This window comes from Microtus oregoni, unplaced genomic scaffold, assembly GCF_018167655.1.
Source record: "Microtus oregoni isolate MIOR12 unplaced genomic scaffold, Mior012 000010F_ref0000083, whole genome shotgun sequence".
Lineage (NCBI taxonomy): Eukaryota > Metazoa > Chordata > Mammalia > Rodentia > Cricetidae > Microtus > Microtus oregoni.
This window is the reverse complement of record NW_024543069.1, coordinates 25598830-25613227: the sequence shown is the minus strand read 5'-3', so window position 1 is coordinate 25613227 and position 14398 is coordinate 25598830. Positions and strand designations below refer to the sequence as shown.

General features: G+C 49.5%; 1 protein-coding gene across 1 annotated transcript in view; it reads right to left on the bottom strand.

Annotated features, from left to right (window-relative positions):
* Window positions 1-3384: 3384 nt before the first annotated feature.
* The window catches only part of Maml3 (mastermind like transcriptional coactivator 3), a 418146-nt gene continuing 407132 nt past the window's right edge, over window positions 3385-14398 (bottom strand). Inside the window, exons 4-5 of the mRNA XM_041659084.1 lie at window positions 9475-9559; window positions 3385-8188 (exon numbers count right to left, since the gene is read on the bottom strand). Coding sequence (XP_041515018.1) covers window positions 7188-8188; window positions 9475-9559 — 1086 coding nt within the window. The 3' untranslated portion in view covers window positions 3385-7187. The remainder of the gene's footprint in view (window positions 8189-9474; window positions 9560-14398) is intronic.

Sequence of the window (14398 nt, the reverse complement as noted above, 5' to 3'; positions counted from 1 at the left end):
CTTGACCCGTGTGCTGGTTATCTATGTGGCTCATCACTACAGCCTCCGACATAGCTTCTGTCTTGATGAAGAGGTCCAGACAGAAGCAGCTCAGGCAGATGGGCCCTCGGCATTGGTTATAGCAGAGCAACAGATGCCAGGAGTAAGAGATGTCAGACACATGAGCTAGCCAGAGAGGCGAGTCACCGACTAACCACACAAGACAAATGTGTACTTCATAAAGAACAAAGGAAAGGGGTTAGAGAGGTGGCTTGGTGATGAAGAGCACTGATTGCACACCCAGAGGACCCGGGTTCAATTCCCAGCAGCTCACATGGCTGTTTTAGGGGACCCAACACCCTCACACAGACATATACACAGACACCAATGCACATAAAATAAAAGCAAATAAGTTATTTTTTAAAAAGAATCTGAAAAAAAAGAACAAAGAAAAAAGAAAAAGAAGCATCATTTTAAGGATCCACCCAGAGACCTGGGTGTTCATGCCCCTTGGCAGAGGGAGGAAGGTCCTGCTGACAGTGGTGGCATTTGATCTGGCTTCCACTGCACACCTGTGATGGAGGAAGGTTAATTAATAAAGAAACTGCTTGGCCTGATAGGTTAGAACATAGGTGGGTGGAGTAAACAGAACAGAATGCTGGGAGGAAGAGGAAGTGAGCTCAGACGCCATGCCGCTTGTTGCCAGGGCAGACGAAATGAAGCACCGACTCAGGATGAACGTAGGCTAGAATCTTCCTGGTAAGTGCACCTTGTGATGCTACATACATTAATAGAAATGGGCCAAGCAGTGTTTTAAAAGAATACAGTTTGCCGTTATTTTGGGGCATAAGCTAGTTAGGCGGCAGGGAGCTGGGTGGCAGGAACGCAGCCTGCAGCTCCTTCAACACACCTGTGTCCTGTGGGACTTGCAGTGTAACTGAGGACACAGTGGAAGCTGAGTGGCTGTTCTCTCTTGATGTGCAGTCACTACCTGGCATCATTCACTTGATAATTCAGTTTTTCATCTGAGAACTGGCAGTGATTTCTGCTTACTGCCTCAGAGACTTTAGGAAGGGAGGACCAGGCTCCTCCACTGGACAGAGTCCCCTGTCAGCTGGGCATCGGCACCCTCCAGATGCCCATTACTGTGTTGGAATATGAATAATAGACAAGAAAGAAGTGACAGCCCTTCCAGAATAGCAGGAGGAGCTAACAATTGCCTGGACTGCAGTGGACACCCTAAAGCACAAGGCATTGCCTTGAAAAGGGGATATTTGGACTTAAGTCCCATTCCCCCATTGCTAGGTGACTGACTGTGGACAAGGTATCCCTCAGTGGGAAGTCGTATGGCAGATACAGAGCACTCCAGGGCCACAAGACCATTGTCTGTCCTGCCACCTGCTGGACACAGCATAGGACCCCAGCCCTCGGCAGCTCTGAGCTTCATTTTCTCATAGGGCAAATCCTTTAAAATGTCAAGCTACGTATAATTTTTTTTTTAGCCTTACATCATATTTACTGCATTTACACGTCATTTGGAAGAAGAAAAAAAAAACTTTCCCAAACTTTCACTATCTCAAAATATTTTGTATTTAACTTGAGTATGCTCATGCACACACATGTACACCCATGCACACGGATGGTTAAACACATGTGGAAACAGGGGTTTGTTTTTACTCTACTCCATTGCCACTGGAAAACTTCTTCATTATTTTAATCACTACTAAATTGGGCCCTAAGACTCTGGGTAGAGCCGGCCTCCTCCACAGTAGATTCCATTTGTTTCTGGCCAAAAGGCTGGTTTTGTGTTGTTGTTGAGACAGGGTCCTTGATTTTCTGATCCATCTGCCCCAACCTTCCCAGCGCTGGGCAGGCACTGTCTGCTTAGCCTGACAGTTGTACAAACATGTTTTGATGAGTAAATCTGACCCATTTTACACTTAGAAGTCGGATTTGTTGCCTGAAAACCATGTCACGAGAAGAGGGGCAGAGGAGGAGCCCCTTCATGTACTAGAGACGTGTCACAAGAAGAGCAGGCCGAAGGGTAGCGAGAGCCTTGATAAATCCTGGACAGAGAGACCTTTGAGAGATGACTGCTAGCACCTGGATGTGATGTGGAATGAGACTACAAACCACGAGGGAACACGTGCTAACTGTTGTTTTAATGACACCGTGGTTAGGGCCGAGAATGTTCTCTACCACTGCATGCTGAAGTGCTGCTGGAGGGGGCAGGGGAGTAGTCACAGGCACGTGATTTGCTTTGAAAAAAACCCCAAATTCTGCATATTAAACACGGTTAAACTGATCTGATGACCGTGGAGACACCCTTTCTGCTTCCCCGATGGTTTGGAGGTGTTCAAAGTTTTAAACTCTTAAAGAGAAGCTGAAACAAGCAAACAAACAATGCAGGCTTTCCATAGCTGGGAAGTTTCTTTTGTTCTGTGCGAGAGACGTGATGGGGGACATGGTGACTTTGCTGAACCCATTAGGGTTGGTCTGTCCCTGGTGGCCAGTGCATGGGCGGGGACACGAGGGAGCTGCAGTAATTCCTCCTGCTTGCCCTTGGAAGTGAGATGGGCCATAGAGAGTATCAGGGTAAGAATCTCATGCTCTTTGAACTGAACAAAAGAGAGATGGGGAGAGGAGAGGAAAGGAGAGGAGAGAAGAGAGAGAGAGAGAGAGAGAGAGAGAGAGAGGAAGACAATAAATCAAACAGAAGCCAGAAAGTAAGCCATAGGTCACATGCCATAGTCTTGTTCCTTCCCAGGAAGCTTTGTTTTCAAAAGCTTATATCAAAATATCACTAATGAGAAAAAGATGACCCCATTTGTCCCCTGCCCCCACCTCCCCTCTGCCTTTCTCAGACACAGTCCTTGAGACAACTCACCTGAGTCTGGGAACGTTCCGTAATCCACGAAGAAGCTACACGTGTCTCATGTGCCCAGTGACTTCCGGGAAATCTAGAACCGTTGCCTCTTTGTCCCCTCAGGCATAGCTGCTCTGGATATGAACCACACATTGGAAGGAAAAGGTAGACTCGCGGTGCCAGTGACAGTTGCCATGCCAGCAATATAGGTGACAGAGGGAAGAGTGTTTATAGTGCCCGGGGTGGTTGCTGCTACAGGAAGGGGAGAATGGCAACCGTGCTTGTTACTGTTCATGGGTCGAATGTTTTCAAATGCCCTGGTCTCAGGAGACAAGCTTTCACCTTGGTCCTTGACATACAGAAATCTTATGAGTCAGTTGAATCCTGGCCCCACCCCCAATCCTGTCCTGACTCCCTAGAGCCATCAGTTCTGGGCATCGTCTGGACTGGCATCTACAATCACTTCGTAGAATCCTCTTAGGCCCATGGTAGGCACCTGTGAAAATGGTTGAACATGAACTGCATACCACACATTCAGTTTTATCTTAATAAAATTATAGATTTATTTATTTTTCTTAAGAAGAAAGGTATCCCATTCGAGATCCGGCGCCCAACAGATTTCAGTATAAACTTTAAAGTGAGGAGCATCATCCCTCTCAGAGCGTCATGGTTTTACCCTGTCGTCAATTCCCGCTCTCATCCTCCTTCCAACCAAACCAGATCCACTTTTACCACCCGGTTATCTGGCAGAGTCTGAGCTCTACAGGGGCAGCCAGCGGCAGGCTACTTCCTCCACAGCACTGTGAGCCAGCCTGGAAGCACAGCCCACGGTGGGCAGGGCTAGCCTCTCCTTCCACGGTGGGGTTCATTCTTTCTCCTGGCTCATGTATATTAAAACTCATCTTTGTTTTGGAACCGTTTCTACTGGTGATGTTTCTCTGTGGTCTATTATCTGCTTAACTCAAGAGTTTTGAAAATAATGCCATTTTACTATGTTTTAAGTTTAATGGGCATATCTTAAGGGCGGGTCTTCTCGAAGTGGAGAAATGGATTCCCATGTATGCAATATGTTAATGACGGGCCTGAAGGAAGAGGGGGGAAAAGAAAGTGGGGCAACGGGTGGAAGATGGGAAGAAATCAAGCAAGGGAGCAAGTGGCAGCCATGCCCCAGCCTCCAAGGCCCAGCCTCTGCGTGATCCTGCAGTTTGTTCACTGGCCTTTTATTATCCCGTACTAGTGAGCTACTGGCTGGACTTAGAGGAGGATAAGCCTGAAGCATTTTCAGCTCACGGTAGGTACGGGGAAAGCTGGGTCAGACCCTGCGTTGACAGAGGCACAGTGGGCTAGCAGAAACGGGACGCGGAGAAGTGCGGGTGTCAAAATTGCCCGCTACAGAGAGCAAGGCTACCGAATTGTTTCCTCCCAATACAGTCCAAATATTTCCATCAATTTTTTACTATCCATTTTCTCTTCATTATATTTTTATACATTTGTGTATGTGCGCGTGCGTGTGCACGTGCCTGCCCGCCTGCGCACATGTGCGCATGCGCACTTGAGTCACAGGGGGCTCATCTAGAGGACAAAGGACCATTTGTGGGAGTCAGTTTTCCTCCCATCCTGTGGGTTCCAGGGATCGAACCCAAGTCTCCAGGCTTGGTGGCAAGCGCCTTTCCCCTCTGGCGTCATTCCACTGGCCCCGCTATTTTCTGAATGCTCGGGCTGAGCTAATTTTGAATCATTCTGGCCCTGGATCTATAAACAGACTTCTTCACGTCAGACCCCTCTCCCTTCCGCCACACCCCTCAGGGTACTCTAGCAAATTCAGAAAGTCTCAGTGGCGTGGTTAAACTAAAAAGGCTCGAGAGTGATTGATTTCTACTGTTAAATCATTGTTTAAATAACGACACCACAATGCCGAAAAAGGAATCTTCAGTTACTCCACTAAAACCCGAGAATGATACATCTGAGTAACTGGGGCTGGGCCAGAGAGGGGATCCCAAAGCGAGCTATGCTATGGATTGACTCAGAGAGTGACATCTGATTTCCGTGGGCTGTTTTGTCTTTAAAAGTGGTGTGTCAGCATCGCTTCGCTTCTAAATTCCAGAGTTCTGCACACTCCTTAAAGGGTGCTTGATGGACAAAGTAAAAACAGAAAACTAGAAAAATCTGGATAAAATGGAGGAAGTTGCCAATAGGTCATACGGTATAAACCAGGAATTAGACATCACCCGAAGTTAACACCACCTCTTCGATGATGAGTTGGGGGGAAATAAAAATACTCTATTTTAAACAAACATTATATATATATATATTTATATGTATACTTTTTACATATAGTAGACCCAGTGATATCTGTAGCATTGTAAAAACTTATGTACAAATAACTTCTTTTTTTTTAGACATTACATATACATCAGCACCGTAGTAAAAACAAAACAAAATGACCTCATTAAAATCTACCATATTAGTTGGTCCTCAGGCTGAGCACTTGTTGGAGGCTTTCCAAGGACAATGGCTCCCACTCTCTCCACCTCCAGTTTCTCCTCATTGCTTATATATTTCTTTCCTGTAACCTGGCAGGAAAAGGTGATACACCTGTATTCTGATTTCTCACGTTACTACTTTTTTAAAATTATTTTTTGGTTTCCACGTGTCTCCACTCAGTTTCCCTAGCGGCAGTACCCCACCCCCCAATTCTGGGAGTTTTGGAGAGGCGCACAGCTCCTCACCCTGGTGCCTCTGGCTTTACTTCCTGGCAGAGCAGGTCTGGAACTCTCGTGGTACGGAGACCAGAGCCACAGTGCTCCACGGCAGCCTTCTACACCTTCTCGGGATGTTCTTGGGTATGGCTGGTACAGTCTCCACAGGCTCCTGTCTTCTGGAGTGAGATGGACATGAAGACAGAGAAGGAAGCCAGTTTGTGGGATGTGTGTGTGTGTGTGTGCAACACCATGGGAAAATGCCATCTGACCTCCAAGATGGGCTTGTGGGAGGGGAGGTACAGAGCGAGAGACAAGGCTTGTGACCACAGAGGTTGTTAATTCCTTCTTAGTTTTCACGTCGGGCATGTATGTGCGCTACCAAGAAGACAGCGGCACAGCCTTCAAGATGGGGGCCGCATCTCCCTCTCTTTAGCGTCTGAACTGGTTAAGGTGGAGTTATGAGTTTTCAGCTTTTCCATCTCTAGCATTTGATATTTGCCTTTCTGATGATGGGGTTGATTCTGGAGCGTCATTGTTGGCATCATCTGAAAGGACGCCAGGCCATTCTTCCCTGGGGATATCTGAAGCGTGGGTATAACGCATAAACCTGCAGCTTTTTATCAGTGCGGCCCACTTGGCTCCTGCGCAGATCTCCGTAAGCCAGACACTGTCGAAATTCTTCTTGTACTTCCTTTGACTTTGCCCCAGGGCTTCCCTTCCTGTAGGGAGAAGTAAAGGCAGGCTGGCACAGAGGCCAGGACTAGAGACAGTGGTGAGGGAGGAAGGGGCTGGGCTGGCAGACACTGAATCCAGCAGGGGCCTCTCCACGCTATGATCACAAACAGATGAAAACAGATACGTCGAATCAGATGGGGCCTCCAGGAAGCTCAGCCCAACCTAGAGCGATGGCCACCATGGCCACTGGCAGAAGTTGACCTTCAGGGCTACCAGTTGGGCCCTTCTCAAGTATAGTTGTCAATCCTGGTGAGGGGGCTGGCAGTAACACCTTACCATTCCTGAGGGTCATCGCTGGGCAGGAGACAGATAGCCCTGCAGGACCCTTGCTTGTCTCCCTTGGGCCAGCTCAGGCGAGTCCACTGTTCTTCATGCCTGCCTCCATATCCAGGAACACGTCTGGAAGTAGACATCTCCTTCCATCCAGCATTCAGAGGGTTTCTGACCTATGCACACTGCCTGTGTGTCTCCCAGCATCCTCCGGCTGGGCTTCCTCTGGCTGAGGCTCCATCTCCGAGGTCTCGGGAACTGAGGCAGGCAGGTCTGAGGGGACCTCATCTTGGGCCACGGTCCCTCTTTGGGTCGGAACGACTCTTTCTGGACCAGTGGGTCCCGGGGTGCTTAGCAGAGGAACTCTTGCTGCCTCGACTTACTCCCCTGCTCCCCACATCTCTTCTCTGCACGCAGGTATCCGCATGACCTCTCTACTTGGTTGCTCTGTGGAAGGCAGGTGGAATGAAGCCCCATGGAGCTGGGGGTTGGCACCCATACCTTCTCTACTGTCAGCCGGCTGTCGTTTTCTCGGTTTACGTGGGTCAAAAAAACAAAAAACAAGGATGGGGCACCATCCTGTTTCTTTCCCGCCTGCGAGGCTTCCGCCACTACAGCTCTCGGACCCCTCCCGACTAGGGGTTACTGAAGAGTTCATCAAGTTCTTGCATCCACTCATCCCCCGGGCCACTTTTGATGATGGAGTCCACCAGGTCTGTACTGTCCGGGAGGCCAGGGAACGAAGCCCCAGCACCCTCACCGCTATAATTGTAGGACATGTCCTGAGCGGGGTTCCGCTCGTAGGCCTGGCCCTGGTTGCTCGCGGCAAAGGTGCCGCCCGCTATCTGCTGCTGGGCTGGGGGCTGGCTGAATGCCGCCATGCCAGGGACACCCTGGTTCAGACCAGACATGACCAACGGCCTCACTTGACTGGGACCTTGCTGCCCTGCAAGTGGTGGCATCATCGGACGGCCCATAGCCGCTGGATTGAGGGTTCTCACTGCGCCGGCGTTAGCGTCCATGACTGACTGGCTCAGTCCCTGTGGGAAGTGTTGTTTCGCCAGTCTTGGCTGACCAGCTTGGAGCGGGTAGCTGGCGCCATTGTTGAATGGTCCCAACTCTCCACTAGTCCTCCCCGGCACTCCCTGCAGGCCCCTTTGTTGCCAGTTCTGCGCTCCTTGCTGGATGGTTCCCATGACACTCTGAAGCCTTGGTGGGCCTTGGGGCCTCGGCAAGGCCTGGCCCACGGGTCCTTTCAACGGCTGGTGCTGCTGGGTCAGAGCCGAGTTCACCAGCATGCTCTGACCAAAGCCGCTCACCAAGCCCACTCCTTGGCCAGAGGCAGGCTGCCTGGGTCCCTGGGCTTGGCTGTGTGGGACGCTCATGCCACTTTGGTTCGGGTGCTGCAACATTTGGGTCATTCCTGTGCTCATGTTGTACATTCCGGGTTGGTTGGGTGGAGGGGCACTATAAGGGGTCAGTCCTATTTCTGACGGGGCTGCTGCTGTGGTCATAGTCCCTGGGTTCTGGGAGGGTCCCATTCCCATCATGCCTGCATTCTGTGCCATCAACCTTGATGTCCGCATGTTCTGGAGGGCTGCCTGGTTTCTCACGGCCGCTATATCCTGGGGTGAACCTACATGGAGAGAAAGGACAGCCATTACCTGCAATTCTCTGTCAGGATCTTGCAAGGTGTTCTTGGACTCTTCCTTGGGAATGACAGCCCTGTATAGGAAAGGATCTGCTGCAACAATAAATCTTCATAAAAGGTCATTACTTACATGGTTATAACATGTGAGTTGTGAAAATTTTGCCAAGTATTGAAAAGTATAAAGTCAGAAATTAAAGTCACCCGAATCCCAGCATCCAGAGACGATCCCTGCCAACTCTTATTTATATTTAAATAGAGACAGAAAATTGAGGTCATGCCCCCGTGTTCTGTTTGTTCATGTTCAGAGGCAAGTCATTTCCTATTTTGGGTTTTATGCCATCAAGTCAGTGGGATACCATCTCTTTGGGTATGTACCATGGGCTAAATTGAGGGTGGTGGCAGATGTCTGTAAGCCTATCAACCTGGAGGACAGGGAGGCGTGAGGATTGTGAATGCAAGCCTGGGCCACACAGCGAACTCCAGGTTGGCTGGAAGTATATAGCGGGATTCTGTATCAGCAAGGGGGAGGGGGATGAAGAAGAGGAGAGGAGGAAGAAGAATAAATAATGTCTGTTCCTTGCATATTCTCTGTATGCAGTGGAATTCAGTTTAGTAGAGAATCCATTCAATGAAGTCCCCATTTGACTGTTTTTTCCCCTTTAGGACTTGAGTAGGATTGGGGGTAGAAGGTCATTACCGCTGCTTACAAGCCATCTGGCCAACGAGACAGATTTTAGATCCACTTTGTAGGTCTCTATGAGCTTTCATGTCCAACAGCCAGAAAAAGAAGCCATCCTGTCTCTTGTTACTTGGCAAAGAATCTCACGTCTTTCTGTAGCAAAGCTCACTGTTTTGGATTGGGAATCATTCCGCACCCCATGCCCCTTCTTGTCCCTCCCTCCTCCTCCCTTCTCCTCCTCTCTGTCACTAAGATGACTGTCTAGTCATGCAAACAAGACTGATATTGGGGCCGACAAGCGCTAGCTTGCTAAGGTTGCTCAACAATCAAAATACTTTGTAGCCTCTACAAAGCAGAGCGGTCTGAGTCTTGCTACTCCACTTCACCGTGAGCTGACTGGAACTTCTCTGTGACCACCAAGGATCAGCAGGCATCACAGGGGTCCTCCAGGAATCCTTGAGGGTTGCTTCTTTTAGTTTGCCAGTTATTCGGTTAGCTGGTTGCTACCCGGATATAAAGAGAGCGTGCAAAGCAATTCACTGGCCGCAGACCCGTGGGGGAGTCAGGGCCAGGAGATACCCAGTGGCCTCACCTTGGAACTGATTGACCTGCTGCACTGGGTATGGTGTCCGCTGCTGCTGGAGGTGCTGGCGGGGCAGGTGTGACTGCTGTAACTGCTAGAACGACAGAAGACAAGAGAAGCGGAGGTGAGACGCGACAGCACACGGTTGAGTGCCTGCCAGCTTTGACGAAGGCGGTATATTATTGTTTCCCCAAACTAAAGTTTGTGTGGGAAAACAACCTGCATGCAGGCAAGGGCTGCAGAAAGTGAACGGGTGAGCAGATTTTTATGATGTGGAAACACCAAGAAAACTAGTCCCACCCTAAACTCCAGAAAAGGACGCCGCCAGAAGCTCCCGTCAATCCTCTCTCTTGACCGAGAGCTCCATTAGCTAAACTTTGACCCACAGGGACTACTCTTCACGGAGTCTGTACTTCCCTGAACCCGAGGGTTACAGTAAGGACTCGGAGCTTGATGGTTTCCATTTCTCAGAAGATGGATTCCTTCACGCTGAGATGTTCGGCTCATCTTCGCCACTGCCTAGGAGTCTACCATATAACCGGACCACAGCTTACTTATTCTGCTAGAGACAGCCATTTAGGGGGTCGCTGGTCTGGGGCTGCGGCAGCTAGAGCTGCTGTGACATAGTCTCTGCCAATGTGTCCTTGAATTTCTGGTGTTTACCCTGCTGTCTCACGTACCAACTGAAGCAATTTTAATTTTGATTTTTCCAGTATCAGCCTGACTGCTCTCCTTAGCACTATGGGGACCTGGCTCAAAGGAACAAGCAATGACTTTTTAATGACCTAAGTAGATGCTATGGGCACAGGAAAATAGGCTCCTTGAGACGCACACACACACACACACACACACACACACACACACACACGAATCTTATTCCCATGAAGTCACATCACCTGTACGGTACATGTCTACAAGTAAAATACTCTGAATTTGGCTAGGCAGGGTGGCACACGCTTCAATCCTAGCACTTGAGAGGCAGAAGCGGGTGGATCTCTGTGAGTTTGAGGGCAGCCTGGTCTACAAAGTGAGTTCTAGGACGGCCAAGGCTACACTGAGAAACCCTGTCTCAAAAAGCTAAAAAACAAACAAGCAAAAAACCCCTCTGAGTTTGCTGCTCTGAAAGCCAATAGTAAGATTCCACGTGTTCTAGGAGGCGGAGGCCCACCTTTTAGTCTTCTTTGCCGCAGGGGGAGTCTGTGCTAGAAGCGTAGTTACCAACCCTGGGCAGGCTGTTTCGATCTTTTCCATGTGCAAAGGGGGAGAGACACAGGGCAAGGGGAAAGAGCAGGGACGGAGGCTTTGAGTTCTTGGTTGACCATCAAGTACCCATGTGACCTTAGAGGCCACTTAACCTCTTTCCGGCAGCTGCTGAATATTCACTAAGTACTTCTCATCTGTGAGGACTAAGAGAACATGCAACCAGATCCCTGCTCTTTAGAGTGTTCGTTATAAAAATAACACTCACGGGCTACTTCTTACCACATGTGTCTTCTTCTATTTTCTCTCTCAAGTTTGTTCCTGGGCAGGTCTGTAATTTTCCATTTTTCTTTCTTTTCCTCTAAAGGCCAGCCAGCATTCTGGCATCCAAAGGGGGAAAAAACCTAGCCAGAAACAGCCTCTGGCCTGTTGACCCCAGCCTGTGTGTCTACCGTAGGATTCTACACAAAAGAGATTAATCAATGCATAGACCATTATGAGCGTAGGCCAGAGACCATGCCACCCTTTCAGGCAATAACGCAAGGACATTATTGAGAGCGAGTTGAGCTTTCAAAAGTTTCTGGGGAGATAGCTGAGTCAGCAAAACAATTAACTGCCTCAGAAGCCAAGGCCCTGAGTTTGAGTCCTAGAGCTCAGGTTTTTGTTTCTGTTTTGTTTTTGTTTTTTTAAGCAGCCATGGTGTAAACTCAGGGCTGGGGAGGCAGAAGCAGGCCGTTCTCTGGTCAAACAGTCTAACCTACTTCAAAAGCTCCAGGCCTGGAGAGACCCTGTGTTAATAAACAATGTGGAGCGTGCCAGAAGAATGCTATCTGTGGTTGATCCATGGCCTCTACGTGTAAAACACACACACATACACGCGCGCGCATGCACACACACACGTGCGCGTACACACACACACACACACACACACTTGTCAGATTTTCTATACAGTCTACAAGGTTTCTGGCCTCATTTACAGGGAGGAATACGTCTGCCTCAGGTTAGGGTGTGGCCCGGCATCAGGCTTGGCTCGACCTTGTTCTAAGTCTGTGGTCTCCAACCACAGGAGCTCCTCCCCAGCTTCAGTCTTCCCACCTGTAAACGATGGGACGTCATTATCACGACCCCTTGCCTGGAACCTCAACCGGGAAGTTCTGTTCAACCCGTGCTGAGTGGGGGAGAGGGACACGCTAGGTGCTTGCCGAGAACCAGGGGTTAGCCTCAGTCCCCACCTGCTTTGAACCTTCTCGCTCTGCTTGCCAGGTCAGCTGAGTTCCTGAAGACAGGCAGGATCTCAAACCCCTGTGACCCCCTCCCACGGACTTTCAGGAAACACGAGTGTTTCCAATATACCATTCCCAGAACTGAAGGCACCGGGGCATGCTTACTATGCAGAGACTGAGGAAAATCACAGATTTGCTGATGTGTCAGTCAAATTTACTCTCAGGGCTGGGGTGCAGCTCTGCACAGAACACTTGCCTCACACGTGTGAGGCTCTGAGTCCCATTCGCAGCATTGCCAACTACAACAGGGAACAAATCTCAAAGGAGAAAGCCAAGACCATCCCACTGAGCAGCTCAAATCACCTGCACCTCATCATCAACACACAGGGCCCAGGCAGGCAAGACGTTACATTGACGTGGGCGGCACACGCGGCCGTAGCTTTTCTACAACAATCCCTGATGCTGTCGTGTGTCCTATGAGCCATTCCCATTACATCTGGGCACACGGTTTTCCTATGGAGTTGGCAGGCCATTATTTCAAGTCATCTTTAAGACAGGAAATTACGTAAACCTAACCTGCTAGATAAAGACAGGCTGTTTTTTTTTTAATTATGCATGTGCTTGCGTGTGCTCGCACACACACACACACACACACACAGACACACACATGAACATATACATGTGTGTGGTGTGTGCCAAGGCACTAATGGGGACAGGACAGGACAACCTCTGATATTCATCTTCACCTCCTATCTTGTTTGAGATAGGGTCTCTTGCTTGCTTCAATATGCCAGCTAGCTGACCTGGTAGCTTCTGAGGGTTCACGTGTTCCCCCGCCCCACTGTAGGAATGTTGTGATTCCAGATGGGTGCTGTATTATCATATTATATATTATAATAACACACCTGGTATTAAATGCACATCTTCATGCTTCTATAGCGAGCATTTTATCCATCTCTTCAGCCTTACTTGATTTATTTATTTGTTCAAAATCACATTAACTGCGGAAGAACAGAGTCCTGACCCTGAGTGGAGCGGTTTCAACTCCTAATTTGTGCCTCTAGCTGCTAAGGCAACTCAGTTTTCTGCTTCCTCCGTGTTTTCCAGGGAGTCCCACCTCGCCACAGTTCTGAGTGCTTTCTGTCTCCCTGCCCACAGGCAAGGGTCTGACACAGCTCTTCCTGCAATCTTCCCCTTCCCTTTCATTCCTTCCCCAGGACTCGGCCGAGTGGACTGCGCTGTGACTTGTGAGCACACCCCTGGGTGGGTACAGATGAGTTCTGCCTGGCCACCCTGCCTCCTTCTGGGCCTTGGCTGCCGCACGCATATCAGAAATCATTTCTCAGGGCACCAGGCACACCTGAAAATGTCCTGGGTTTGGTGGAGGAGAGATTTACAAAGCCCAGAGTCCCTTAGCTGCTCCATCCATCACTGCTGGGGAGATATTAGCGCACCTCCTTGTCACACACCTTATGCGGGGTGAGCGGGATAGAGGGTTGTTTGTACAATGGCTGCCAGGTGGCCGGCTGACCTTGGTAAAAAGGGAGATAATTGCATAGCTGCTCGGGAACAAAAGCAAAAAACGAGGAACATTAGCACGCGCCACTCAACAGGACACCTTTTTCTCTTTGGTGGTTGTGACTGCTGCTCCTGGTGGGTAGGGACCTTGATGAGCCTGTGTCCTACTCAGCGCCTTGAAGAGGAAATTCCAAAATTCTAATTCTATTAGGAGCGAGAATGAGCAAGAGCCATTGCACCTGTGATACAGAGCCTGCCTGCCTTACGAGACGCGCACAGGGGCCATCAGGGGATCTCCTGTGGACAGTCCTAGGCAATTCCTTGGGATAACACTAAATCAGGGCACCAGCGTCTCTGTAAACAAAACAAATCAAAGCCTACAGGGGCAGTCTGCAGGGAAGGCTTTCTTCCAGAGCTGGAGGAGTTATATGGCTGGGGCCCACGAGGTGGCCGAGGGTAAGGGCATGTTTGTACTAGGCCTTCCTTTGACTCACAGAGGGCCTGAGCTATAGGGAAAGGTGTTGGGACTTTCTCCAGTTGCACCCGCTCCTCAACTCTGTCCAAGTTTCCAGAGAGTTCTCCACCTTGTTGTAATATCACCAGGCTACCATTCCAGTAGAATTCTCCACTCTTTCTTTCTGAACAATTTGTTTTTATTTTATTTTATTTTGGTGTGTGTGTGTGTGTGTGTGTGTGTGTGTGTGAGAGAGAGAGAGAGGGGGGGGGGAGGGGGAGGGGGAGGGGGAGGGGGAGAGGGAGAGGGAGAGGGAGAGGGAGAGGGAGAGGGAGAGAGAGAGAGAGAGATCCATCCCCAGATTCATTCCTTAGGGGCCATTCACCTTGTTTTATAAGTGTGTGTGTGAGAGAGAGAGAGAGAAAGAGTGAGAGAGAGAGAGAGGGAGAGGGAGAGGGAGAGGGAGAGAGAGAGAGAGAGAGAGAGAGAGAGAGAGAGAGAGAGAGAGAGAATCAACCCTGAGTTTCATTCTTCAGGG